Consider the following 27,740-nt stretch of genomic DNA (forward strand, 5'->3'; position numbering starts at 1 on the left):
ATTTTTTAGGCTAAAAACACTTCCTAAATTTACTATCAAATGAACTCTTAGAATCCGTTTGATAGTGATTTTAGGAAAACTTTTTTTAACATTTTTAATACTTGAAAATTTTTATCATTTAAGTGTTAAAAATATTTTTTAGAATCACTGTCAAACAAATTCTTAAACTCAAATAACTCGGTGTTCAATTGAAAACATTTTTTATTATTCTATTTTGAAAAATAGAAAATAATAATAATTTTTATATGAAATATAAAAACTTTCAAAAACTTAGATTGAAAAAGTAAAAACTGACTAAAAATTTTGAAGTACTAAAAAATTTTACTTCAAATTTAAAAGTTTTTAAAAATAATTTTTAAAGTTATAAGTCTAAATTTTCTACCTAAGAGTTTCTATTTTTTTTTATAGAATAATTTCTATTTTTAAAAATCGAAAATAAGAAATGTATCCAAACAAAGCCTAACGTTCCATTCGAATATATTTTTTTTATAAAATTAGTAGTGTTGACTTAAAGCATAGACTTACGTTTTGAATTTTGTTTTAACTTCTCTTGGCCCTGGTAACGAGTCTTTAAAAATTAATAGTACATCTTATTTTTCCTTTTTCTCTTTATGACTAAAAGAAAAAGGATCATGTAGAAAAGTAGGCTTGTGGATGATGGGCCTAATGGGCCTCACCCAAGTTCATCCATGGAAATTGTATCATAGTTTGTATCAATAAACGCATAGACCAAAAGCATTTCAGCAATAATACCATTATTATATTAAAATTTGTATTTAAAAAACATTATTTTTATGATATTAATTAGAATTTTTTTCCATATATAATTAAATATGAGAAATATTTTACAAGTTTTTTTTATTTATTTATACTTTTTTCTTTATTTCCTTTCCTTTAAACTTATTTTATTTATACTTTTTTAAAGAGTTTTAAAAAAATAAATAAAATTTATTAATGCTTAGTTCCTCGAAAATATTAAGAAAATAAAATAATTATTAAGAAGATTTTTTAGAAAAAAATATAAAAGAAATTCAAAAATAGTTATTTTTAGTTAAAAATTCATGTATTTTAAAATTATTTATTTAATCTTTATATAATAAAGAAAAATAAGTGAAATTAACCGTGTAGATATTAAAAGTTAGACAAACATTTTTTACAGGCCAAATAAACCCCTGACACCTTGAGTCGAGAATGGATTTTGATACCATTTGTAATTATCCGCTTTCAACTATGTAGATATTATCAATTTTGAATCTAAATTAGTTTTCATAACTTTAAAACGTGTTTATATGGTTAAAAAGAGTTCATACTTACTAGTATAAAAAAGTTTCTATGTAATATGGTTATGAATTTAAATTTGAGAAGAAGAGTCTGCAGCTTGTTCTGGTCCCTCCAGCAAGGTAAGAACTTCCCCAAGACCGTGAACAACAAGCCAATCACTGTAATACATGTCCGGAAAAGCAACTGAAACTTCGTTCAGCTTCAATGTATCACCAGATCTCGTAATGTTAATGGTAAAGCCCTCCAAAGATGTCGGCAACATTGACCCATCATCAAAATTAACCAGATCAGACCATGAAACCTTGCATGGAAGAACATGCCGAAGAAAGATTGACGATGAAATGTTGCTAAAATTACCAACACGATCCATCATAACTTCATCAGCTGGGGCGAGAACTGTCATCTTTGTGCCATCTCTAAACCCTAGCAATTACAAATCAAGAAACGAAGCCATCACAGAGTATCCTCTGGACCTTAACACTCCGCTTGCTTCATCAAAAGAATCACCACCTGAAGAAGCAATTGCATCATCTGTGCATCCCGTATTAGGGCTAGGGCTTCGAGTCAGGCCTAAAGCCGGGAAATTCGGATCGAAGAACTTATCCACCCAAAAAATGATCAAAGAACCATCATCGAACAAAGGCGACGAGGTGATATTAACATTGTTTAACGAAATTTGAGAATCGGAAGCGGCACTGGTGACTATCAACGAGTGGTTGGCGAACATCGTCGGAATCTTGGCTCCGACGGGAAGCGAACGGAGGCTTTCGAAAGATAAAGCTAGGGGCGAGGAATGGAATTGGAGTAGGGAGAGCGGAGGCTGACCGGATTCGATAAATGCGGCGTCGGAAGCAGCGAACAAGGTGGCCGACGGCGATTTGGGAAGTAGGGTCTGAGAGACGAGTTCGAGGGTGAGGGACATGGAGACGTAGCCCGAATCAGAGAGGATTTCTGCAGCGTCGAGGATTGTTTGGGATGGGAGAGATGAGGAGAGGGAGAAGAGACAGAAAATGATGAGAGAAGTGAGAAGAGAGTACGCCATTAATGGTAGGTCCGGAAGATTTTTAGGGTTTAGGTTGCAGATTTTCTATATGAACGAAGGAGAGAGGATTCTGGCGGGAAAGAAAAATGAAACGTGGCGGCATGGAATTTGTTAATCAACAAGGGGAATCAAAAGTTCGTTAAGAAGTAGTTGTTAAACTCTTCCAGAGAAATGACGGAAGTACCCCTTCAGGATTTGAGTTTTACGTGGCCTTTGTGGGGTCGTTACCCTACTTGGCTGGGTTCTGTTGTGTCGATATGAACATTTTACTCGAATCAATAAACCATAGAACAATTCTTTCACAATAACATAAGTAGGATGGAGAGATTGGACCACGTGGATTATTCGAATTCACACGAAAAACATAAACATTATGTCTTATCTAATAAAATTGTTTATTGTCAATTCTAACATTTGTCCCATTTTGTGAGATCTATTTTGTAACAAGATGATTGTAAGAGTCTAAAAGAACTAGTGAAGAACCTCTTAAAGCAAAGGCAATTACAAGAATTTTTTAAAAGAAAGATGACAATGGGAGACTTGCCCAAGCAGATATTCGAGGTAGAACCATGGAGCCTTGAGACACACCATTACGATGAGCATCGGACCAGAAACCTCTTGCAACCTCTTAACAATGTTTTTTGTTTGTTGTTCCACAAGGAGTTCAAAGGAGTCATCATTGATACTGTGAAGGTTTCGATGTTGGCCGGAACGACGCTACCACCCATTGATACTGCAATGATCCAACCATAATTCTCTTACAAATGGTATGATCATTCTTTGGAATGTACCCTGTAATTGAAATTCTCCTTCCTTTCGGATGTGGTGACCATATATGGCCTTGGTTGATGTTTCTCTCCTTAAAACTATTTGCCTGGGCCCATTTAGTATTACCATAATACTAATAAAGGATATTTTATTTAATTTTTAAATTACCATATTGTAAAATTATTATTATTATTTTTTAATATTTAAATGAAATATTTTATTCGTAAATATGAAAAATTATAATGTATATGTATATTACAATAATAATATAATCATGTAGTATTTTAACACATTAAATATTGAATAAAGGTGAAATTAATCATAATGACTTAAAACTAAAACAAATCATCAAATCAAATAAAATATTTCTTAATGTGATGTGGGTATCATCTATAAGGTGGGCCGAAATATTTATTCCATGTGTCTTGTGCATAGTTGTCATACCACGCATCACCTTTTCTTCGATCATAATCACCATATTCTATCGCCCTTCCTCGTTGTTCAAATGAGAAGCCAACTTCCTCTTGTGCAGGTTCGTCAAAAGAGCCAATCTCCTCTCGTGGAGGATCAGTAGAAGCTTTAGTAGAAGACTCATAATCTTTTTTCATGTAAAAGAAAACGATAAAGACAAAAAATTAAAACGATGATAAGCCATAAGGGTAAAATATGAGAGAGAAGAGAAAAAGTAAACCTTTTGGCTTAGAAGAAAAGCAACCCATCTTTTCTAAGTTCAACTTCTTCTTTTTTTAATTGTCTTCATGGAATCTCTTTTTATAGCGGATAAAGTCCTTTAATTAGCATGATAATGGAAAGAGAGGAATTTGGGAAGAGAATCCCCTTTTAATATTTTCAAAATAAAATAGACTCTCTTAAAGTTTTTAGAATATTAAAGAAAGAAAATACGAAGGAATAATAAAAGGAAATATATATATATATATATATATATATATATATATATAAAGTTTTAGGACAATTGTGTTTTAGACATTGGGTCAAAAAAATTAAGATTTGGTCCATATAAATTACATAATTGATGGAAAAAATATAAAATATGAAGAGACCAATATATCTTTCAAAACTATTTTTTATCATAATGTTTGACCAACTTTTTTATGTTAATTTTTTTTAATAATTATTTTGAAATTTAATATTTTTAGAAAACTATTTTTTTTTAAAAATATATTCTAAAAATATATCATTTAAAAAAAATAAATTTGACATATTTTTAGTTATTTTTTATATACACAATTTTTTAAAAAATATACTTTCCAAGATGATTGATTTTTAAATAATAATGATAATAATTTATTTTTATTTTTTTAGAAAAGGGTGTATTTTTTAAATTATATTGAATTTAATTGAGGTTTACAAAAGGAATCTTGGCTCCGACGGGAAGCGAACGGAGGCTTTCAAAAGATAAAGCTAGGGGCGAGGAATGGAATTGGAGTAGGGAGAGCGGAGGCTGACCGGATTCGATAAATGCGGCGTCGGAAGCAGCGAACAAGGTGGCCGACGGCGATTTGGGAAGTAGGGTCTGAGAGACGAGTTCGAGGGTGAGGGACATGGAGACGTAGCCCGAATCAGAGAGGATTTCTGCAGCGTCGAGGATTGTTTGGGATGGGAGAGAAGAGGAGAGGGAGAAGAGACAGAAAATGATGAGAGAAGTGAGAAGAGAGTACGCCATTAATGGTAGGTCCGGAAGATTTTTAGGGTTTAGGTTGCAGATTTTCTATATGAACGAAGGAGAAAGGATTCTGGCGGGAAAGAAAAATGAAACGTGTCGGCATGGGATTTGTTGATCAACAAGGGGAATCAAAAGTTCGTTAAGAAGTAGTTGTTAAACTCTTCCAGAGAAATGACGGAAGTACCCCTTCAGGATTTGAGTTTTACGTTGTATTGGGCCTACCGTGGATGATGGGCCTTTGTGGGGTCGTCACCCTACTTGGCTGGGTTCGGTTGTGTCGATATGAACATTTTACTCGAATCAATAAACCATATAACAATTCTTTCACAATAACATAAGTAGGATGGAGAGATTGGACCACGTGGATTATTCAAATTCACACGAAAAACATAAACATTATATCTTATCTAATAAATTACAAAAATAATTTTTAAAGTTATAAGTCTAAATTTTCTACCTAAGAGTTTCTATTTTTTTTTTTTATAGAATAATTTCTATTTTTAAAAATCGAAAATAAGAAATGTATCTAAACAAATCCTAACATTCGAATATATTTTTTATTTTGATTTTTTTTATAAAATTAGTAGTGTTGACTTAAAGCATAGACTTACGTTTTAAATTTTGTTTTAACTTCTCTTGGCCCTGGTAACGAGTCTTTAAAAATTAATAGTACATCTTATTTTTCCTTTTTCTCTTTATGACTAAAAGAAAAAGGATCATGTAGAAAAGTAGGCTTGTGGATGATGGGCCTAATGGGCCTCACCCAAGTTCATCCATGGAAGTTGTATCGTAGTTTGTATCTATAAACGCATAGACCAAAAGAATTTCAGCAATAATACCATTATTATATTAAAATTTGTATTTAAAAAACATTATTTTTATGATATTAATTAGAATTTTTTTTCCATATATAATTAAATATGAGAAATATTTTACAAGTTTTTTTTTTATTTATAGTTTTTTCTTTAGTTCCTTTCCTTTAAACTTATTTTATTTATACTTTTTGAAAGAGTTTTAAGAAAATAAATAAAATTTATTAATGCTTAGTTCCTAAAAAATATTAAGAAAATAAAATAATTATTAAGAAAAATGATTTTCTCATATTTGATTTTTTAGAAAAAATATAAAAGAAATTCAAAATAGTTATTTTTAGTTAAAAATTCATGTATTTTAAAATTATTTATTCAATCTTTATATAATAAAGAAAAATAAGTGAAATGAATCGTGTAGATATCAAAAGTTAGACAAACATTCCTTACAGGGTCAAATAAATCCCTGACACCTTGGGTCAAGAATGGACTTTGATATCATTTGCAATGACCCGTTTTTAATTGTGTAAATATTGTCTGCTTTGAATCCAAATGAGCTTTCATAACTTTAAAATGTGTTTATGTAGTTAAAAATAGTTCATACTTACAGGAACTTTCTACCTGTTTGATGTGAGATATCGTTCTTTGTTTTTAAAATAATTCTCTATTTTGGGAACAATTGATAAGTAATGTGTTTGAAACATGGCCTTAAATTTCTTTATATGGTGGGCTGGGCCCCAAAGAACCAGTGGCCAATATTTGCGACCCAGATCAAGTACTGTTTACTTGGTCCATATTCTTTGGGTCCCCAGACCACCTTGGGATACAACTGCAGGGTGATTTCCGTTCATTTGTATTTACTAATAATGTTCCATCCATCAGTCTTGGATTCCGAAATTATTTAAATTGAAAATTCAATTTCTATTAAAATTTCAAACGTCTACATCATTTCAGTGGGGCATTTCTTGCACAGTAGCGCAGAATCCAGGTGGTGCCTCATTTTGCTTGGGCTAACTCCACATTGAAGCCCAGCCCAAACAATTTTGAGCTTTAAAATCTGCCCAGACCTGGCCCAAGTTTGCTTTTCTTTTTCCCTTTTTGGTCAGGCTTCAACACTGAACACTTATTTTAATTATAGAAAAACAGAGGAAAGAAAAAAAATGGAAGAAAATAAAAAATGGATTAAAATTTAATACATTATTTTTATATATTTTTTCAATTTTATTTTTATTTTTTTTATATTATGTAAAAATTAAATAATTTAAAAATATAAATTTTTTGAGAAATTTTAATTATATTTATATATTTATATATTTTTCACAATGAAACCAAGAAAAAATTATTTTTATTTCCAGGATATGGAAATGAATTGTTAAAATAATATACCGTTATTGCTTAAAAAAAAAAAAAATGGAGAAATGATTCTCATAAAAATTGAGGAATTTAACACAGGTAAAGAGTGAAATTGAATAGTTCAGTTCATGAACCCTAGAGCTTACCTTTTGTCTAGCAGGAAAAAAAAAAATAGTTAAAAATATATTTTGTATGAGTGGAAAAATAGAAGGTTACTGCTAGAGAAAAATAAAAATAAAATTGGAGCATTTATTTTGAGTTATATTCCATTAATCCAATAAGAATATATACAAGTTCTTAACACTTCGTTTTTTATTTTGATTTTTTTTTTCTTGCTTATTATCCCTCCATGTACACCATTTTCGGAAAATACAGAGAGCTAAGAAGAACACGCAGTCATATTGGAAGTAAAAAAGGAAAACATGAGATTACCCAGAGGGGAAAGGGTTGTCAGCACTACTGTGGTATGAAATAATGGGAAGTACTATATATGTATATATGTATATATACACACGACTCCAAAACAAGGCAACAAATTATATATTGTACTGGAAATCAAGAAAATAGAGCAGACTGCAAACAAATGAAATGACAAGACGGTGCACTCGGTTATGATTCTTCCCTCTCACCTGCTCTCTCACTGTGTGCAAATGCCAACCAGTCTGCAACTCTTCATCTTTTCCTTACGGGTACAGTCTACTCGATACTTCCCCAAGTCTTCTTCAACATGTCATCAATGCACCACCCAGCACATCAATCCTTTCTGTGGGGGGCTTCCTTTCCCCCAAATGCATGGCTGGAAAGTAACCAGCCTGGTTGTCCCAAGTCCCAACTCCAAGGACCTAATTTCTTATTTATAGTTTTCAATTTTATTTTTGGGTTGCAAAATAACGATATTTTATGAGAATGGGTCTTTGAATAATTAAACAATTGCAGCATTAAGTTGTGTTCGGAAAAATATTCAGGGGCTATCTGCATGCAAATAGTATAAGGGAAAATCAAGTCTTAGAAAATATGCCACATGTTCATGGTTAGGGAGATGAAAGCAATCAATGATAGAAAAACCAGAGAACCAGAGAATGGGTGGTGGGAATCTGCTTGCACCAGCAGCCAAAAACCCAGATGAATGGTTGTGTGACTGCAATGAATAGCAATGGGCATGCTTGAACAAAATGCGGGCAGCCACTTTTCAGAACACTCTTAGCTAAGCATTGTCCTTCTAAAGAAAGGTCGTTTCATCTGCTATCAGCCTAACGCTAAACTCCCCCCCCCTAGGATCATTACAGCCGTCCATCTGGATGATTGAATGTTATGAGTGTACGAAAAGTTTAATTCATTTTTTTGGGGAGAGAATAATAGTACGAAACTTATGGACTTGTCTACGATATTCGAGAAAATTCAAACAAGATATAATGACTACCCTGAATCTATAGCTCAGCATTCCCACAGATTTCCCTGTCTCCTGATCTCATTTATTATTTATAGTCCCTCAATTTCCTCCTTTCTTCCTCGTACCTACCCTTTCCATCCTCCCTACCTCACCCCCACCAACTCTCAAAAAGGCACAGTCACATGACAGTGAACAGGCCTTTTATTAGTGGTTTTAGTATTAGTTCCTGATATCCGGTGAATTTTGCCCGCGTTGCTTCCATGCAAGATCGTGTCCTTTTGTTTTTCTTTTCTTTTCAACTCACAAGCAACTGATTATTTTGGTTTTGTTTTGGTTTTAGGTGGCTGTGTTTGATTTTTCTTTTGAAGTGATACAGTGGGAGGGTTTTGTGGAAGAAGGAGCTCTCTTTAGTCCAGTCCGAGACAGCTTCAAGGCTGATACGTGGCTGCTGACTCGTTGCTTCAAGAACTCATCACATACGCCTGGAAAAGTTGATGGTTTTTTGATCCAACGATGCAGGAGCTGCGTTCAGTTATGGCTGTCACGTCTTGGACTGAAGGGAGCTCCCTTGTATTCCACAGCACTCAATGATCTTGTATCTATAATTTGAGCTTAAATTAATTACTTTTTCTGTATACCCAGTTCTTCATGAACACTTTTATAACTTCCCTGACTCTAATACAATTCATATTATGTGTTTTGATATTGCTAGGCCATTCCCCACAACGTCAAGAGGTGCATGCAGGTGCAGAGCCCTGGATATGGGGTCACCATGATGGAGCTGCACTGCAGTGGGCTTTACGTGACTCAAACCAGCAGACAGCTTTCTCAGTTCCATTTATGGACTATGGGGGGTATGAACTATGAAGAATGGGCCTGCTGCCATGCCCTTCTCTCAATGTCTTTATAGAGTTCCCTAGCTTGTTGGTGACTGATCTGATATTCAGTAATGGAAAAAAGTCCTCTGATGGCTGTCATAGATTGGTATGCCATGGGCTGGTATTGTGATTGTTCTAGGGCATTATAAGGAATAAGCAAATCCCAATTTTTGACCAGGCAGTGGCCTTCTTGTAGCCGGAATGACTTGCTAATGTTGAAACTTTGGATTTTTGGTAATTCCGTTGGTTGTAATTACTGGGCAGGAGCATCCATGGCAAGTCACTTTCATGTTCTTAGAAGGTTCTAATTTGTGTAGTCAAACTCCATACAGAGCTTCATACTCTAAATTAATAACCGACGTCAATCTAGAAGTCCGATGAGCAAGTTCCCTGCCATAACAGCCATGAACCATCTGTCCAAATTTTTTAGAGTGGTGATACGTTGACTCAAATGATTGTTTAATTAAGCTCCATTGATTTTATATATACAACAACCAAGCTTTTCTTCCCTCCGAATGTGATATGATATCTATCATCAACAAGACTTTCCTACTAATATAATCCAAACCCTTCAACATCCCATCGGACTTGTATTACACCAAACTTTGGAAGAAATAATTCTACAATTTATAAACACTGAATAAACCTTTTATTGATATTCTATAACTTGTTATAAATTTGAAAATATTTTTATTGGTTTTTTTTTTATATATATAATTTGTTTTTAGAAGGGCGGTGTAAATATCAAAAATCCAAAATTTCGCACATAACAGACAAAGAACCACTTGCATCCGAGGTTAATAAATGCCACAGGACTTGCTATAAGCGGACAAATGGGCGAATTCAATGACGACTCACCAACCATCTGAGGCCCAGGGGATCGAAAACTCTATGGGTTCCAACATTGATTAAAACTTTCAAATCAGAACGCTCTGAGACCATTTGTGTTTCATATTTCATCATCCCTGATCATGGAGATATGTTCTGTAGTTAAAATGATTTTTGCTTTACATATTTTTTAATCCAAGTATATGAAAAGCTACGCTATTCACAGGCTCACAGTCAGAAAGTAGTCAGAAGAAATTAGGAAAAAAAAAGTGTCATTAAAGATCCTAATATTAGTTAATGGATACAAAATTCAGATCCAGATAAAAGTAGAAGAAAAGTGTAAACAAAAACGTAACCAAATGATTCAGTTTTGGCTCTGTATATACGCCGCTAATTCAGATGAATCCCGGCAAAGACCCACTTGGTGATCTCCACAAAATGGCCGAGGATGAGAGCAGCGGAGGTCGGGACGCTGAGTGTGATCATAGCCAACATCCCAAGAACCAAGCTGGGCCTGGTATTCATCAACTGGGACTGCAACAACCCCATTGCATCACATATAAACGCATCGTAACTAGTGTAGAAGTGCTTCTCCCATTCCATCCAATCCTCCGGCGGTTCATAGTTCCTCTCCACCATCTTCATCTCGTGAATTCGCTTCCTAAGAACAATCAAATTTTCATCCACTAGCCGACCCCCATGATTTTGGTGGTCAGATCTTCTCCACGCAGAAACTCTTGTCGTGGAGCCTCTCTTCTTCCCGCAATCATTCCCTCCCCGGAACTTCGAAAATGGGCCAAGAGGGAGAGCAGTTGAACAAAGGCAAGCTGATTCCATTGAACTAGAAGTTGGAGAATAATTGGGAGATGGTATTAATTATCTCAGGCATCTTGATCCCATCTAAAGTATACTATATATATATTAGAAAAAAGGGGTGGTGGTAGGCATGTGACTCAGGGCCCCTAGGGTTCATGAACCGAAACTTAGGAGATAAGGAATGTGGGCAAACCGTGTTGTGTAACAGAGACACCTATCCTTTTGCGCGTTTTCCTGAGAGTTAATTCCGGGGAGCTGCGCCCGCCCAGAAACTGACATCTGGCTTAGTCTTTTCTAAATTATATTCGGAGATTTAAGAATTGCAAGAAGTGGGTGGGAAGGTATAAAGAAAACCCCATGATTGATGGTTGATGTTGATCGAATAGAATGGTTAGAAAATAGAAGTATAATTAATTGGAAATACATTAGAATAAAACAGTCTCTCGTACTGTGTGGTATTTGATTCATCAAGAGATCGTGCATGAATCTAGAAAGTTACCAGAAAATTTAACGATGAGATCTGAATGCAAGAAAGCTTGGGACCCCGAGAAGATAAGGCCGCCTTCCCGTTTGGGTGTTGGGAAGCGGCATCGTGGCTTTTGGTTGACTCTGAAAGGGACGGCGCCTTTGTTTATTGTTGATGCACTGTGTCTTGATTATGACTTGGTACAAATAAATAGAAAATGGAGAATTTATAAGATTAAGAAATCGGGCGGAAAGATTGGAAGACTACTGGGCTGAATTGGATCTGATGCATCTATCTACCAGAAGTTTACTGTTTCCCTTTAGATTCCACTTCATCGGATTCGGTAGATATGAGAAAATATGAAGGATCAATATTTATTCAAATGTAACGTTATCTGATGTGACCTGTTGAGTGTGTTAAATAATGAAAAATCTAAATACAAACAAAGAAAAAGTTAGGCTTATGCAATGAAGTGCAACAACCCACCTAATTTTTTTACTAAAGATGGATGATGATGATTATGACTATAATAATAATAATAATAATAATAATAAAAAGATAAAATTAAAAATCAGAATTTTATTTTAAAATAAATTAAATTAGATAAATTAATTAATATTACTGTTGGAGTTTAGTGATCCAAATTCTATTTGATTAAATTTAAAAAGCTCATATCTTATATGTAATGAAACTAAAATTATAATGATTATTTTTATGTTTTTGTTGTAGACGCTCACGTATCTTTCTTTTTATATCAATTTTTGACATACGGTGAAACTTCCTTTTTATATCAATTTTTGACATATGGTGAAACTTGCATCTTTTTGCTTTTGTACTAATTTTTGAATTTTTAATATAGTGAATTTTCTTTTTTTCTACCCGTGGTTTTCTTCATCTTTATTTTATTTTATTTATTTTATTTTTTATAGTATATTCTCATTATTTTGTAACAATTATAATATTACATAAAATTAAATCACATGTAACATCCATGTGCTTGGCATGTGGGGTATGGCAGGAAATCCTAGTACAACAAATTATTGAAAATTTGGACATGATTTAGGGTTGAATTTACTTTAAAAAATAAAAATAAATTAAGACCATAGGAGATGAATGAAAATGACTGAAATTTTACCATTTATGCTAGGAATTAATTATGAAGCATATCCTCGTATTAACTACATTTGGATATGCACTCCATCAAATTATGGAATTTCTAATTTACGTTTCTAATATCGACCGCAACATATTAAAATCTTTCTTGACGTGGACGGCTTGTCGGGGAGCCACAGGAGTAGTGCGTGCATTTAGGAGAAAAATGTGGCTACAAAATTTGATGAAATCAAACTATTTAAATTGAATGTGAGGACTACGCAAAAGATCATTGAGTGTTTACCGGTAAACTAACTTGGACTAAACTTTTTTGCTTCCACGCCTTCTCATCATTGCCTTGAGTAGATAATTCAAACTTCAGCCAGCGTAAATTATATGCTATTATTACTTATTAGCGTTGAAGCTTCTCCTTTTGTCAATGGTTTTTATGAATCAGAGGTGACATATACAACAAAAAAATTCAATATCTACGCAGGCAACAACCTGGCTTTGTACAAATAATGATTAAAGATGAACCCCTGTGATGGTCCCTTTGGCTATCTCCGCCAAATGAAATAAAACAAACCCCACAGATGTGGGTAGGCTGAATGCAATGAGAGCCACCATACCCAAAGCCAGGCTTGGTCTGGTATTCATCAGTTGGGATTGGAAAACCGCCATGGCCTCACAAATGTCGGAGTAGTAATTAGTGTTGTAATATCGCTTCTCCCAATCCATCCAGTCAGTCGGGGCTTCGTTCTTCCCTTCAATCATCTCGATTTCGTGGATTCTCTTTCTGAGAACAATCATGCTTTCATCCACGATTCGACCGCCGTAGTCTCGATCATGGGCATCTCTCTTCGACGCTAGAATCACACCGGGGAGCTTCTTTTGCCGCCGTCGAGGGTTTCCCGGAAAGGGACGTGGTGGGAGTGCATGGGAACAACAAAGGGAGGATGCAGCTTCCATCGATTTGGAGGTGGGGAAGTTGAGACGAGTGGTGGAGCTTGTAGTTTGATTCTTCTTGTTTTTTAAGTGGAGGCAGGTATCAGGTAAGGGGAAATGGCTCTGCGTACTTATAGAGCAATCGAGAGGAGAGGTGGGAGGAATGTGAGGGAAACGTGTGATGTGAAACATGGGGGTTTGGCGCGTTTTTTTTCTAGTGAGTCGTTACGGCGGTTGACGTGCGGTGCGATGAAAATTACAATACAATGCTTCGAAGAAATTTTGTATCGATCGGTGGATTCGGAGGCGGGACCATGGCGGCTGCTTGTTTAAGTTTTCAATGTTACAGCTTCCTCTGATAAAAAATTGATGACTAACAATTAATTATTAGCGATGTGTGAAATTACTGAAGAAAACAATTTTCAAATCTTTGCAATTATGAAATGTTGAAAGTTTCTCGTAAGATATTTGAAAAAAAGAAATCAATTTTAAATAGTAGAACTTAAAAGACACGTGCGTCTGTGTCAGAGTTTAATAGTGGGTATGACACTGGGTTTTGAACTAATTCACGTCTCAGTTAATGTTTCTTTTGGTTGATTTAAATTTGTGCCTGTAATGATTATATTCAATCTATTAAAAGTAATATTTTGCATATTAGCAGTAATAATTGAACTCAGATGATGGGTTCAAATTCATTTTTCTCTCTTGGGAATCTGCGACCACTTCGCAACGAGGAAGAGAGGAAAAAATCAAGAAAAACTCAAAGACTCTTTGGAGGAAAGTGCACGGCACAGCGGATTTGGTGGCCCCGCAGCAACAGTGGCTCATTCTGCACTTAATTTAGAGGAAGTAGATTCAGCTAGTTCTATGATCCAAATGGATCGGGACAGTCCATTGATGGGGTTTCTGATACATGAAAACCAAGAGACATGACCCAGAAGACCAAAAAGAAAGGCACCTTAATATGATTTGAGGTCTCCAATCTGGACTCTACGGAAAAAGATGTGTTACAAGCATTTTTCTACATGGGCGTCCCATTGAAAGATTATCTAGCAGATACAAACCAGGGGTGCAATATCCAGAAAGCAAAGGTCTTTAGTATCATTGAACAGCCCCTACTGTGTTGCACTGGATGTATTGCAAGTAGCTTTCTACATGAGAGTTCTAAGCTGACGAAGTTCTAATGTAACAGTAATGATCAATGTAATTTGCTGTCATGTCTCATCAAACAGCTCATTAGCTCGGAAAAAGGCAACAACCCCTCCTTTATTTGCAAAAACCTCTCCTTTACTTAGCACCTGTAGGAGATAAATCAATAAATAGAGGGATACGTGATTAGAACATTATTAATGCCCAAGTAATTACAAACCTTCAAGGATAAATGGTTGGATTTGGTCAAGGGGAGGTGATTCAAGCTTCTGGGTTGATTCAACTTGAGCAAGAGGAGGCTCGAGTTGCTGGTTTGGTTTAGCTTGGTCAGTATCAGAAGGCTCAAGTTGTAGGGGTGGTTGGACTTGATCAGGAGATGGTGGCTCAAGCTGCTGGTATTTGGGCTTGTTCCTCTCAAGGAGACGGTAAGTGGTGAAATACCAAAACAGCAGTATTCTACTTTGAGCCATCACTGTATCTCTAATGCGACTGCCTCCAAACGAGAGCCGCTCAAGTGCCTGCAAAATAACGAACAGAACAAGGTGTATTAATCAAAACCTTCTCATGGAAAAAAGAAACTAATATGTAATAGCCATAGGTTTAATTCCCCTAACTCGTCCAGCAACTAAAAAATTCATGTGATGACCAGATAAATTCAACTCTAGTCTTTGACTAAATATTCTTAAATCCCAAATTACAGCAATGGTAAGCCTGAACTTCCTAAAATGATGTTATAAAACAAAGGAATTATCCCCCCAGTTCAAAGGAATAAAAACACAGTAAACTAACAAGATGATGCAAAATTTGTATTGACTGGAAATGAAGGGAAGTGTGTATAGCTGTAATGAACCATACTCATATTTTGGACTAGAATAGTAATACATACCATGGTTTTATCCCAAAATTTTGAAATAAATTAAAAAGTCGAAAAAAAAAAACATTAAAACTACAGGATCAATATGGTGCTATCGTACTCGTGTTCCAAGATTTTAACATCATCAGACCCTAATGATTATGAGTGGTGCTTATGATAGGAATGTAAATGATCTTTTCTTTCCTTCTCATATAGCTTCCATCCCTTCACCTGAAAAAGGAAAAAAATCATCGCCACCTGGACCCCATATCCAGGTAGCATGATCATTTCACATTTTAATTTAGTGTTCTGCATTGTATGTGATAATCTTTTGTTACTGTGGTTTATAGATAGGTATTCTATCTTGAGGCTGCAGGGATGGTTTCCATTTCATTATAAATTAAAACAGGAGCAAAAGTCCTCCCTTTACCTGTTCTCCAGTTTGAATATCAAATGGCTGCTGGTGATCAAATTCAAGACCACTAAATTCATTAATGCAAAGCCCCTGAAATGCCCTGAAAGCACCCCATGGAATATAAGAGTTATCAATAAAAGGAAAATAAAAGTCTCCATTTAAAAAAAAAATATGTAAGAAATTATAAAGATTTCTCATCTAAACAAAGTATAACATATTTACCATCTTATCAGCGAAATACGAGGAATCCACCGGAATATAATTGGTGTATTCTCTGCGTTGACATAATAGCCTCCAAATACAATAAAAACTGTCATAAGAGAGGGCCCCACAGCCATTGCTGCTTCAGGGGTTGGAACCATGGCCCCCACAGTTAGACCCATAGCAGATGCAGCAAAAGACTCCACTGTCACAATTCCACAGAACTGCCCAAATCTAGAAAATCCACAATTCAAGTCAATACAATGTCTATTTTGTTTTATTTCTCTCTTCTTCTTCTTTTTCTTCTTCATTCCCTTCTATTTTATATTTTACGAGTCCATATATTTGCTAGATTCTTTAATGTGCAAAGGTACCTTAAGGAACTTTATTGGGCAAACCTTAGACAAGGAAATCAATAATATTTAATGAAGAAAGTTGAATTTCATTTGGTTGAATGACATGTAAGATATATTCATATCTGTGTATCCTAAAAAGAAGACCAGATAAAGATTTTCTCCCTGAACTTCATTTTGGTGATGAGTACCAATATGAGCTACATATGCTATATTGTTAAATATGTATGTAAAGTTAAGTCTTTCTCTTTTAGGCTTTATCTTTTCTCCTAATATTTCTCCAAGCATTTTGCAAAGAGAAGCCACTTATTTTATTCATCTAATTTAATTGTCAAACTAATAAAGAAGAATGTTGGATGAACTAATTTTCATTGTATTTCCCCACCAAATCTTTTCATGCTGCTTCTCACTGGAAGGGTTTTTTGCTTTCATATTAAAGAATGCACCAAGTTCTTTTGATAGACAATTTCCCTATTTCAGAATGTAGTCATACATTTAACTTCATATATTTATAAGTATATGAGGAATTTTCTAAAGTAGCTTTGTAGAACTGCATCTAATGTCAGAAAATCAAACTGGTGCTGGCAAAAAGGCATAAAAAACTCACTTGGACAAAGTAGGATGAAGACGAGCCATGGGGTACAAAACAGCCCCAAACATTAATGGAAATGCGGCTCCAACCGGGATCTCAGCTAACAATTTAGAAAGTAGATAAGGTCCTAAAGCATAAGACCCCTTAGCACGCTCTCTATCTACAATCGCTCGTTCCTTGGGAAACACACCCACAGTTTTTGTCAGTGCAGCCATTGCTGTATTTATTGCAGCAACCTGAGAAGAAAAAAATTCCATATAAATGATGAATATTCAAATTCATTCAAAAGATAGTTTTATTAAGATCATAATTTGGAAATACTGGCTAATGAAGACTATCTCTCCCTTCTGTTAAAATCAATATATATAAAATAAAAAAAAAGGACATACAAAACAAAGGTGTTTGGTAAATTGTTTTTAAAAACATTTTTACAACTAAAAAAAAAGCTCATTTAGATAAATTGTTTTTAAAAATAATTTTCCTATTTTGATTTTTAAATTCAATGTATATAATATTAATTTAATTCAAGTTTTATTAAAAATAAAAATAGTTTCGTAATTACAAATAAATTAAAAATAAATATTAGTAAAATAGAAATACTAATATTATAATAAAATCATAAATTATTATTTTTAAAAAAAAATGATACTATTTTAGTATATATCATAAAAATATTGATATTAACTATAGGAAGAGTTTGTGTGAATGTGTGTTTTAAAGTGAAAAAAGGCACAAGGTGCAAATCCCACATTGGAAAGGAATTGACACCTTTTATGGGTTTTTATTGTATCCCACTTCCTTAGCCTCATGGGCTTGTGTAGAGTTAAGTGGGAGCCTCACGCACAAGGTAAGCCCATTTCTGGAAATCCTGTGTTCGAAATGTACTATACCAAGCCAGAAGTAGGACATTGGTTTCCATGCTTCAGGTTGATAATACCCAAGGAGGGTTGATCTACTTTTAAGGATAGTACTCTTATCACACCTCAACCAAACAATTCTCTAAGTTGCCTTTTTCGTTGTGTTTTGGGCTTAGTTACATTTGAACTAGTTTCAAGTTTTTAGACCCATAAAAACAACATTAACAACTTCATAGAAGTTACTTGTTAAAAAAAATCTTCATAAAAGTATAATTGATTGTTTTTTTTTTTTTTGGTTAAAAAATAAATAATGACAGATTTATTGAATCTTAAACATCCTATAAGTTTCCTTTTTTGCTGTGTTTTGGACTTAGTTACCTTTGAACTAGTTTCAAGTTTTTAGACCCATAAAAACAACATTAATAACTTCATAGAAGTTACTTATTAAAAAAAATAAAAACATCTTCATAAAAGTATAATTGGTCTTTATTTTTGTTAAAAAATAAATAATGATAATTTATTGAAGCCCAAACACTGTTTTCTTATCTCTCTGTCCTTTTAGATCTCAAGTTTTAGTTTATAAGGAGGGGGGGGGGGCGGGGGGGTACCTTTTAGATATTCTTGATCAGTTGTCTAGTGTGGAAGGGTTTCCTTTTTTCCTTTTTCTCATGCGACCTTCATACTCCATATATTTAGATCTCCACCTCTTTTGCACTTCTAGTTTCATGTATTATTTATGCAAAAATAGCAAACAAAAACGAGAGAAAGAAAGAATAGCAAATGCACTATTGGAATTTCAAACTGGTAGAATAGTAATCAAGGCCAGCATGGGATAAATATTGGAAAGCAGGCACTCCAGTTAAGAAAAAGATCCACATTGTTTATGCCAAATCATAAAAATTTATAAAAGATCATTTATGAGCAAAAGAATGATGCCCTATACCACAATCTAAGAATTAAAATCATTCAAAAGATTGATACATAGAACATGCAAAATATAACAAAATTTGTGCAACTATTTATAGCTCGAACATTATGGGCCCGTTTGGCAACATTTTTTAGAATAGTTTTCTGAAAACAGTTTTTAAAACAACTTTCAATTGTTTTCATAAACAAAGTTCTATTTCGGAACTCAAATATGGAAAACAATTTTCTCAGCTTATTCAGTCCTGTGCACTTGTGTATAATGTAAAAGTTCCCAAAGTTTTCTCTTTTTCAATTGCTTCTTAGAACACTGTACAAAAAACACCTAAAAAAATCTCAAATCTTTTCTAAAAAGCAACCTATTTTTCAAAAATATTTTTAGTAAAAAAAAAATTCCCAGTCATGCTTTTTAAGTTTAAAAACAATTATCAAATAGGCTCTATAATTTTCTAGTCCCCCTCCTTTATTTATTAGAAAAAAGAAAAAGAATAATCACAAAGTGGAACGCATTCAATCCATGGAATGAATTGGAGGGCAAAATATTACATAAAATGAAACAATATTATCATTTAATGTATATTCGCAGCACAGCAACCATGAAAAGGAAGGCAAGAATTTTAGAGGAACTGATAATATATCATACCTGAAGCAATCCCATTCTGTCCTGTATTGATGTCTGAGATCGTCCCATTCTCCAGAAAACCGACCCAAATATTATAGCTGATGCAATTGACATCCTTGACCGAACTTTATTTGTTGGTCCATCACGGGAAGCCTAGTTAGCAATCGACAAGTTTAAACAGGATAAGAAGTTGAAGTTAATAACATTCAGACAACAACTTCTAAAGCATGAATTACAAAAACATAATCATTCCTTAGCTTGTCAGCACTCAGCAGTCACCACATTTGTTGCCTACATACTATATGAACCTATAATGCTAGTCAAATGATTTCTTTAATTTTTTTATTTCCTTTTCCTCCTATTATTGCTCCACTGACAACATACTTAATTCATCCGAAACATGGAGAAAGCCAAGTAATATTGCTGAGATGATCCAACATTTAATACGCAGCAAAAGTGAGTGAATACATCATCATCATAGTAATAGAGCTTTCCTGACAGTCATATAGTGTCATCAATTCTATCTGGACGTATGAAATACATAATTCCTTGCCCAAATTACCAAAAAAGGGGAAAATTGCACAACGATAGAAAAGAATAACCTGCATCCATGCACGTCTAAGGAGCAAACAGAACTGCCTCCACCAAACCCCTTTTTTCTTAACAACAGCTTTCTCACTGAATTTCCTGCTGCTCTTAAAGCTCTCCCTTCTGGTAAGGGGAGTCGCATAAAGAACTGCTGATGTTTGTTGTGAGAATGATTCAACAAGACCATCTATCCTTTTCTGAGAAGAGTAGACACTGTCAGCAGAACTATAGTCTATGGATATGAGATCAGCCAAAAATTCAGCAGGATTCACATGATCGGGGCAATGATACCTGTTCAATCAAACTCAATCAGTCAGTACTTTCAGAATTTAACATTTAAATAGCTGCAACATATTCTTAACTTCTTAATTTCTCCAAAAACATAAAAAAAAAAAAAATAATAATAATAATAATAATAAATAAATAAAATGTATACTACAAAATTCAGCAGCTAAAACGATCAACTATCAGCTATGCACCCCAAATCAGATGAATTCTAACTCATCACAGAACTAAAAACAACAGAACAAAAAAAAAAAAAACTAACAAAAACAATGACAATAATAATATTAACTAATGGTTAAGAGAAAAATCCAATAACACAGCCATAAGAAGCAGACAGAGACAGTGTTGACAGAAAGAACTAAGGTATGCAAGGTTTTGATTTACAACCCAAATCTTGAGAAGTATGCCAGTGGCTCATCCTGTGCTGGCCCAGCATAAACAAGTGCACCTTCTGTTAGCAATACAATGTCGTCAAATTTCCCATACACTGAACTTCTAGGCTGGTGTATGGAACAAATTACAGTGTGTCCATCCTGTGCAAGTTGTCGGAGTGTCTCCATCACCTTTTCTGCCTGGAAAGCATCGAGTCCTACAAGCACCATCAGTTATTTGGTTACAAACCATAGAAGCTTATGTAGGCTTCACTACTAGCAAACCTCTCACACCAATAGTTATGGAGAAAAAAAGAAGGTTTGGTTCAAATAGAGCAGGTTTGGAAAGTATCATTTATACTTGCAAACCAGAGTTCCCATTGTGTGCTATGCCATACACAACAGGAAACAAGTTCATGGCTGTTTGCCATGAAACATGCTGCATTCAGCCACTCCTTTTGCTGAGGTCATTGGGTTTAATAACTGAGCAAGGTAAGCGACCACTCATACTTCATCAGATCCAGGAATGGTGAAATCAAGGAGGAATGAGCTGATCTCTAAGTACATGGTATATAATATACTCCCAGGAATTTGTCCATACTAAGGAATTTTTGACAGTAATGAATATATATATATATATAGAGAGAGAGAGGGGGGTGGGGGGTAGGGAGGGAGGGAGGGAGGTCCCTGAACACATCAGCAGAGAGGAAGTCGCTTGTGGGAGAGGAAAAGTTCTCTGCCCCACTGCAACCACCTTGCTCCATCCTTTTAACACTGATGAAGACTATAACCAACACGATGGGTTTCATTTTTGAACAAACTGGTCTATGAAATCAGGCAATCCACATCACATTAGTATTTTCATTAACATATAAATAATATGTCTAAGACTCAGATTCCCTGACACTGCCATATTATTTTATTTGTATCCTTCATGATTTTTATTTTTATTTTTATGTTTTTAAGTATTTTATATATACTATTTGGCAACAGAAATTTCTAATCATTGATTGATCCCTTGTTCAAAAATATCTAATCAATGTAAATATGAGTCTAAGGAGCAATAATACCTAATCAATGTAACTGTGAGCTTATGACTAGAACCTTCCAAAGCAATTGTATTATTTCTGTATGTAAGCCAGATCGTATCCAAATAATGAATTAAGAGCAAGGGTCACCAGGGCCACCTATTATATAAACAAAAAGCATGCCTACCAGTTGTGGGTTCATCTGCAAATATCACAGATGGGCTTGCAATCAGTTCACATGCAAGTGACAAACGTTTCTTTTCACCACCACTGATTCCACGGACTTTTGCATCACCAACATTGGAATCCGCACAGCTGACCTTTTGAAGAAAGAGAATAACCATAAGGTGAAAGAAAAAAAGATCACAAAAATTCATAAGTGTGACAGCTTTCATTTTCAGTTATTCTCAAAACAAAAAACAGAAAATTATACCAGATAGAATGACCCTAACTTGGAAGATGCAAAATCAATTATGAAGTAAACTTCAAATTGAGAAAAACAAAATTGAAAATAAACTTCAGCAAAGTCAGCCCCAAGAAAAATACTCTACAATGGAGATTTTCCTAAATTCAGTCAACAATTCATTCAACATATACATGACTGCAGAAATTCAAGTCGGTAACCTTACCAAACCTAGTTTATACAAGATATTGTTCACATATTCGTCTCTATCTTCCACAGAAGATAGCTCTGGGAGCTGGAGTTCAGCAGCAAGAGACAATGTTTCACGGACTGTCAACTGTGAGAAAAACAGGTCCTCTTGTCTCACATAAGCAAACCTACAATAACAATGATCACCATAAAAAATAAAATATAATAACAACAAACATTTCCAAGTAATTCTTTGATAATGTAAGGCCCAAAAGAGGACTGGACATACTTATAAGCTTTCTTTGAACTAGGCTTTCCATTGACCTCCAAAAGACCTGACAAATGCAACCGGGGTGACGCCATTAGCTGACCTGCAAGAACATTGAGCATGTAAGGCCCAAAAGAGGACTGGACATACTTATAAGCTTTCTTTGATCTAGGCTTTCCATTGACCTCCAAAAGACCTGACAAATGCAACCGGGTTGATGCCATTAGCTGACCTGCAAGAACATTGAGCAGAGTTGTTTTCCCCGATCCAGATGGCCCCATGATTGCAAGTAGCCTTCCAGGTTTTGCCTCTCCACTTACATTTTTTAGCAAAAATCGTACCTGCATTGAAGACAAGATCAAACAGTTTATTAATTTTCTTCAATTAAGTAAATTTCACAGCAAGAGCATTAGGTAGTATCTAAAAGTTCTTCTGGTCCTCCTACAATTTAACATGATCTGCATTTATCCTCAAGGGCTTAGTGCTTGGAATTGGATTGGAGACTGGCCCCAATTCCAATTCCAGAGTTTAGTTTCTTCTTCTATACCAATGCTTTAAATTGAATTGGAATTCTATGTACGCTATATCCTCAGAAACAATTCCCCAGTAAAAGCAAGATTTTCAATTCCACATGAACAGCATTTCAATAAATCCATCTATGAAAACTGAACATCTAATCCAAGGAGTCCAAAATTATTTAAATCCTCAGTGATATACGTATAACTATGCTCCGTTTCGCATCTGATGAGTAAATAGGAAAAATGAAATTTTGAATCTCATGTTAATGTTGTCCTCAAAAGAATCGAATTACTGACCTTCCTAAGCTGAAAAAATTCTAGATTCAAACTACTTCATCTTTTCTTTTCCTAGACTTTCTCAGCAACACAACGACAGCGATTTTTTAATTTAAGAATAACTTACTGATTTGGAAGATTTGTCAGAGAGGGAGCATGTGATATTGCTCCACCGGATTGTCACAGGAAAAACTTTCCCAGCGAAAGGAGCTTCGCCGCCCTCAGTATCTCCAGCTATCTCGTCTCTGTCATCCTCCACCTCGTTTTCCGGCAACACAGCCGGTCCGGGGCCAGAGAAGAGACGGAACAACAGAGCAGCCGCGACGGCCGCCAGAATCTGACCCACACCGTTCCCACCAAGACCTACCATCTGAGCCACTCTTTTCCCGCCAAAAACCACCATATCTGCTCCTCCTTCCTGTGTCGAAGCGGAGGCTTAGGCCAGTAACTGTCACTGGGTAGAAAGATATTTATTCATGGATACGGCATTAAGCGACGTCGTTTGACGGGGAAGGCGGATTCATGCGACGACGTTTTGACGTGACTTGGCCTGTCTGAGACAATTTGTTCTCCCCCTTCTACGCTCGGAAAATCAATGAGATTCTCTAACACTAACACGTGTCCATGCGAGGATAAGATGGGCTGAAATTTGAAACCCATTTATGGATTGGGCTTCTCCGTTTTGGGCCTTACCCAAACCATGGAGAGTGAATGAAAAGTGATGGTGGGATAAAAGCCACGTAACCGCAATCGGAAATATTTTCCATCGAATTTAATAATTTGTGTAATTTTCTTTTCTTCAAATCACAAACAAAGAAAGAATCTTGGAAAATGTTAAGATACTCTAATGATACAATAATAATTTCAGACTATTTGTATCGTGAGATCTAAGTCATTGATTTATTAAACTAGATTACAAACGAATAGGATTAAAGTATAAGATTACAAACAAATAAGAGGTGATTGATAGTATATTTTCGGTATGTATTGAAAAAATATTATTCAATAGTATAGATTAATCCAATAATTTTATAAATTTATTTTTAAAAAATTAGCATTATTCAATCAAATTGCATTAAAAAATACACTAATATATATATATATTTGCATACTCAATAAATTTTGTTGTTTTAATGACTTGTAAATTATTTATGATATTAATTTCTATAATCATAAATGCTAATAAAATATATATATATCACAAGGTGTATTATAATACGTTTGTTGGTCACACGAATATTGTTCTCATTTTAAGTTCTTTGGTTATTAGTTTCTTAAAAGAACTTCAACATGAGTTATGGAAGGTCACTTAAAAGCAACTTGAAAATTTCACACAATAAACTTTTGTAAGGTTGATTGGTTCAAACACTCTTAAATAATTTCTATGGGGATCATAATTTAAGCAGGGATATAGTATGACAGCTTCACATTAATTGTAGTAACTCCTCTGCCAACTTTGTCTCTGCCTTTTCTAGTGTCTTTTCAAATGATTCAAAATAATTTTCTTAGTAGACTTTGCTTGTGCACTGCTCTAGGAATATCTTGGGATAGAGTAAAAGTTTTGGATGGCACTTTGCTTGGTCAGTTACTAACAAGTGGTTCATTGTTAGATACTAGTGCTTTGGAAATGTCAAATCAGTAGGTGATGTTTCACCAAACGAACTTCAATATGTTTGAGTCATGAGTAATGACATATCCCTTGTGCCTATTTTAACTAATACAATGTCAAAATCGTATTACCAAATATTTGCTTAAAAAAGCGAAAAAGGTAAAATAAAAAAAATAAAAATTGTCAACTTCCAAATTTGCACGAGACACTTTAATGATTACGAATGTTGTTAGGCAATAAAAAAAACATCCGGCAAGACGACTTCAGCCTCTGGACGGTGTGGCTTTGGAGTGGACCACTTGGTTTTGTCCGAGGCAAGCGGCCAACCCTTTGGGATGTGTGATGAAGAGCCATAACTTCGTAATGGTATTTATAGAAGTGAGTCCTCCTTTCCCTTTCATTGTCTCTTCCTCTCGTTTCTCTAATGTCTTGAGTCTTGACAATGAAAGATGGGTTTTAACTTTTAAGTTTTAACTACGACTCATGAATGGAGACACTCCTAATCTCTGGCGCACACATTTCATGTCTGCCCCGTCTGCCGCACCACGCACATGCTTCTACTTTCAGAGTCTCGGACCAAATCATCTGAAATCATCTTTGAGCTTGGGGCCATGCTGGGCTTAATGGGTTACAACTGGAAATAAAATTCACCGTTAATGAATTTGTCAAAAAAAGCTACCCAAAAAGAGCGAAAATGCGGCACCCACCCTAAAAGCTGGAAGAGCACCAAAAGGGGGGCATCCGACAATTACCATTCAGTTAATTTCAGTACAAATTAAACCACTTATTATATTACCATTTTTAACTTAAAGTGAGTGTTAAATCAACAACTTTAAAAATATTGGCAAATTAATATTAGATTTAGAAAAAAAAAATATCAAAAGAGTTTTAAAATGGTTAGAAATTTGATTAGAAAATTTTTAATATTTTTTCATAAAAAATCTTTTAATTTGAATAAATTTTATAATTTTTTTATTTTAAAATTTTTCTTTAAATATTAAATTGAAAGTGATGACATCTTTTGTTTATAAATGATCTATTAGATAATAATATCATTAATATATAAAATGTCTAAATATTTAAATCTGTAATAAATTCATATATCGACTTAAATATAATTAATTAGTAAAAAATTGAGGCTTATTATTGCCTATAATTGAAAATATTTTATTAGTTATATTATCTTCAATAATTAAGACTAAATATAAATCCAAGTCTACAAGTATAAAATTTTCAAATAATGGAAGATGATATACCATTAAAAAATATTTAATAAAATGTACAATACAAAAATGGTAAAAAAAAACTTAATTTTATTCCCAAAAAAAATTTAAGATGGAAAAATATTAAGATAATGTTAGCATATGTGTGGACCCCGCATTTCGACTCAATGCGTTTCCCACTCGATGGCGAGCTCGATTTTGATTTTAAAAAAAAATTGATTTTTATTGATTATTTGAAAATGACTTGGAGTCGCCACTCATTTTTGTTTTATTTTTAAAGGGTAAACAAAATAAGAAAGAAAAACCCTAAGTGTGACTCTTTATTTGGAAAAGGTGGTCTACGAAAAACCGGATCGGGTTCGGGGGTCAGGTTACTTATCGAGAAGGTACGGTAAGGACCGTAGCACCCTTCTAAGTCCCTAAAATCGGGTCTCTACTAATAAAATGAAGCAATCATGACAATTGATAAGAGAATCAATGAATACTCAGAGTGATCACACACATGTGAGAATCTAAACATACATACAGAAAATGACTCGAGTGGGTGTGGATGCGTACCTGGGCAGTGATCCATAAAGCGCTATCAAGAAGTGAGGTTAGTGCACAATTAAAAAATAATTTCGAGCATGTCATAGAGCAAAATAAAATCGATCACGCATGACAATTAAATCAAACAAACAATCAATCAATCATAAGGAAATCACATATGTTGGGCCCCCACCAAAGCCCGATCTATCTTGCATGAATTAATCCCATAAATTCCATTATTCGGAATTACGGAAAATGTGTTCTTGCTTATATAAAATTAAGAAAGATAGAAAATTATTTGAAAACCAAAGTGGAATTAAAATTGTTCGAGAGAAAATTGAATTTTTGAAATTTATTTGAAAATTGGAGTCTCGAAGATTATTTGAGAATTAAATTTAAGAGTTGGAATTTTGAGAATTGAATTATAAAGAAATTTAGAATTTTGGGAATTGGAAATTAAGTTCATAAGTTGGAATTTTAAAAAATTGTTTAAAATGGAATTTCAAAATAAATAAATAAGATAATAATAATTAAATGGACTAATGTAAATATTGAAATTTTGGAATTAGAAATTAAATCGGAAGTCGGAAATTTTAATGAATTGTTTAAGAATGGAATTTTAGAATAAATAAGTAAAAAAAAAAAATAATAATTAAATAGATTAATGTGAATGTTGGGATTTTTGGAATTGGAAATTAAAATCGGAAGTCGAATTTTGAAGAATTGGATTTTAATTATCAAAATAATAAATAAATATAGAGTAATAATACTAATTAACGAAAATAGTATTTAAACGAATACAAATGAATAGTGGAATTTTTGGGATTAAAAGTTAAATTAGGACGTCAGATTTTTTTGAATAACTGAACTTGAATAATTTGAATTTTTAAATGAGATAATTAAATAAATATGAGATAATAATAATAATAATAATAATAATAAATAATATTTAAACGGATGAAAGTGAATAGTGAAATTTTTGAAATTGAAAATTTAATTCAGAAATTGGATTTTCGGAGAATTGGACCTTATATAAATAAATAGATATGGAATAAGAATTCTAATTAACTAAAATAAAATTTAGACGAATAACGAAATTTCTAGGATTGAAAAATTAAATTAGTACATGAGAATTT

The 27,740-nt window shown here is 34.0% G+C and overlaps 4 protein-coding genes across 7 annotated transcripts; all 4 read right to left on the reverse strand.

Annotated features, from left to right (window-relative positions):
- Nucleotides 1-1,351: 1,351 nt before the first annotated feature.
- On the reverse strand, nucleotides 1,352-2,323 carry LOC117914761 (putative fasciclin-like arabinogalactan protein 20). Its single transcript, XM_034830222.1, has 2 exons — nucleotides 1,792-2,323; nucleotides 1,352-1,704 (listed from the first exon to the last, which is right to left on the reverse strand). Exons 1-2 carry the CDS (start codon nucleotides 2,321-2,323, stop codon nucleotides 1,352-1,354), a joined length of 885 nt encoding a protein of 294 aa, XP_034686113.1.
- A 7,963-nt stretch (nucleotides 2,324-10,286) lies between these two features.
- On the reverse strand, nucleotides 10,287-11,008 carry LOC117926066. Its single transcript, XM_034845153.1, has one exon. It carries the CDS (start codon nucleotides 10,868-10,870, stop codon nucleotides 10,424-10,426), a length of 447 nt encoding a protein of 148 aa, XP_034701044.1. The 5' UTR covers nucleotides 10,871-11,008; the 3' UTR covers nucleotides 10,287-10,423.
- A 1,924-nt stretch (nucleotides 11,009-12,932) lies between these two features.
- Nucleotides 12,933-13,376, reverse strand: LOC117914770. Its single transcript, XM_034830234.1, has one exon. The coding sequence runs from the start codon at nucleotides 13,374-13,376 to the stop codon at nucleotides 12,933-12,935; it is 444 nt and encodes a 147-aa protein (XP_034686125.1).
- Nucleotides 13,377-14,215: 839 nt separating this feature from the next.
- Nucleotides 14,216-23,784, reverse strand: LOC117916470 (ABC transporter G family member 7). Of its 4 annotated transcripts, none has more exons than XM_034832529.1 (13): nucleotides 23,372-23,784; nucleotides 22,647-22,791; nucleotides 22,472-22,553; nucleotides 22,220-22,370; nucleotides 21,778-21,910; nucleotides 20,579-20,780; nucleotides 19,921-20,197; nucleotides 19,340-19,471; nucleotides 16,931-17,151; nucleotides 15,992-16,204; nucleotides 15,785-15,869; nucleotides 14,722-15,019; nucleotides 14,216-14,650 (listed from the first exon to the last, which is right to left on the reverse strand). In XM_034832529.1, exons 1-13 carry the CDS (start codon nucleotides 23,645-23,647, stop codon nucleotides 14,640-14,642), a joined length of 2,226 nt encoding a protein of 741 aa, XP_034688420.1. In that variant the 5' UTR covers nucleotides 23,648-23,784; the 3' UTR covers nucleotides 14,216-14,639. The 4 variants fall into 4 exon arrangements, with proteins under 4 accessions (XP_034688420.1, XP_034688428.1, XP_034688446.1 ...); XM_034832537.1 differs by having other exon boundaries at nucleotides 22,472-22,563; nucleotides 22,693-22,791; nucleotides 23,372-23,783; XM_034832555.1 differs by having other exon boundaries at nucleotides 22,683-22,791; nucleotides 23,372-23,783.
- Between the last annotated feature and the right edge of the window lie 3,956 nt (nucleotides 23,785-27,740).

This window comes from Vitis riparia, chromosome 1 (assembly GCF_004353265.1).
Source record: "Vitis riparia cultivar Riparia Gloire de Montpellier isolate 1030 chromosome 1, EGFV_Vit.rip_1.0, whole genome shotgun sequence".
NCBI classification, from domain to species: Eukaryota; Viridiplantae; Streptophyta; class Magnoliopsida; order Vitales; family Vitaceae; genus Vitis; species Vitis riparia.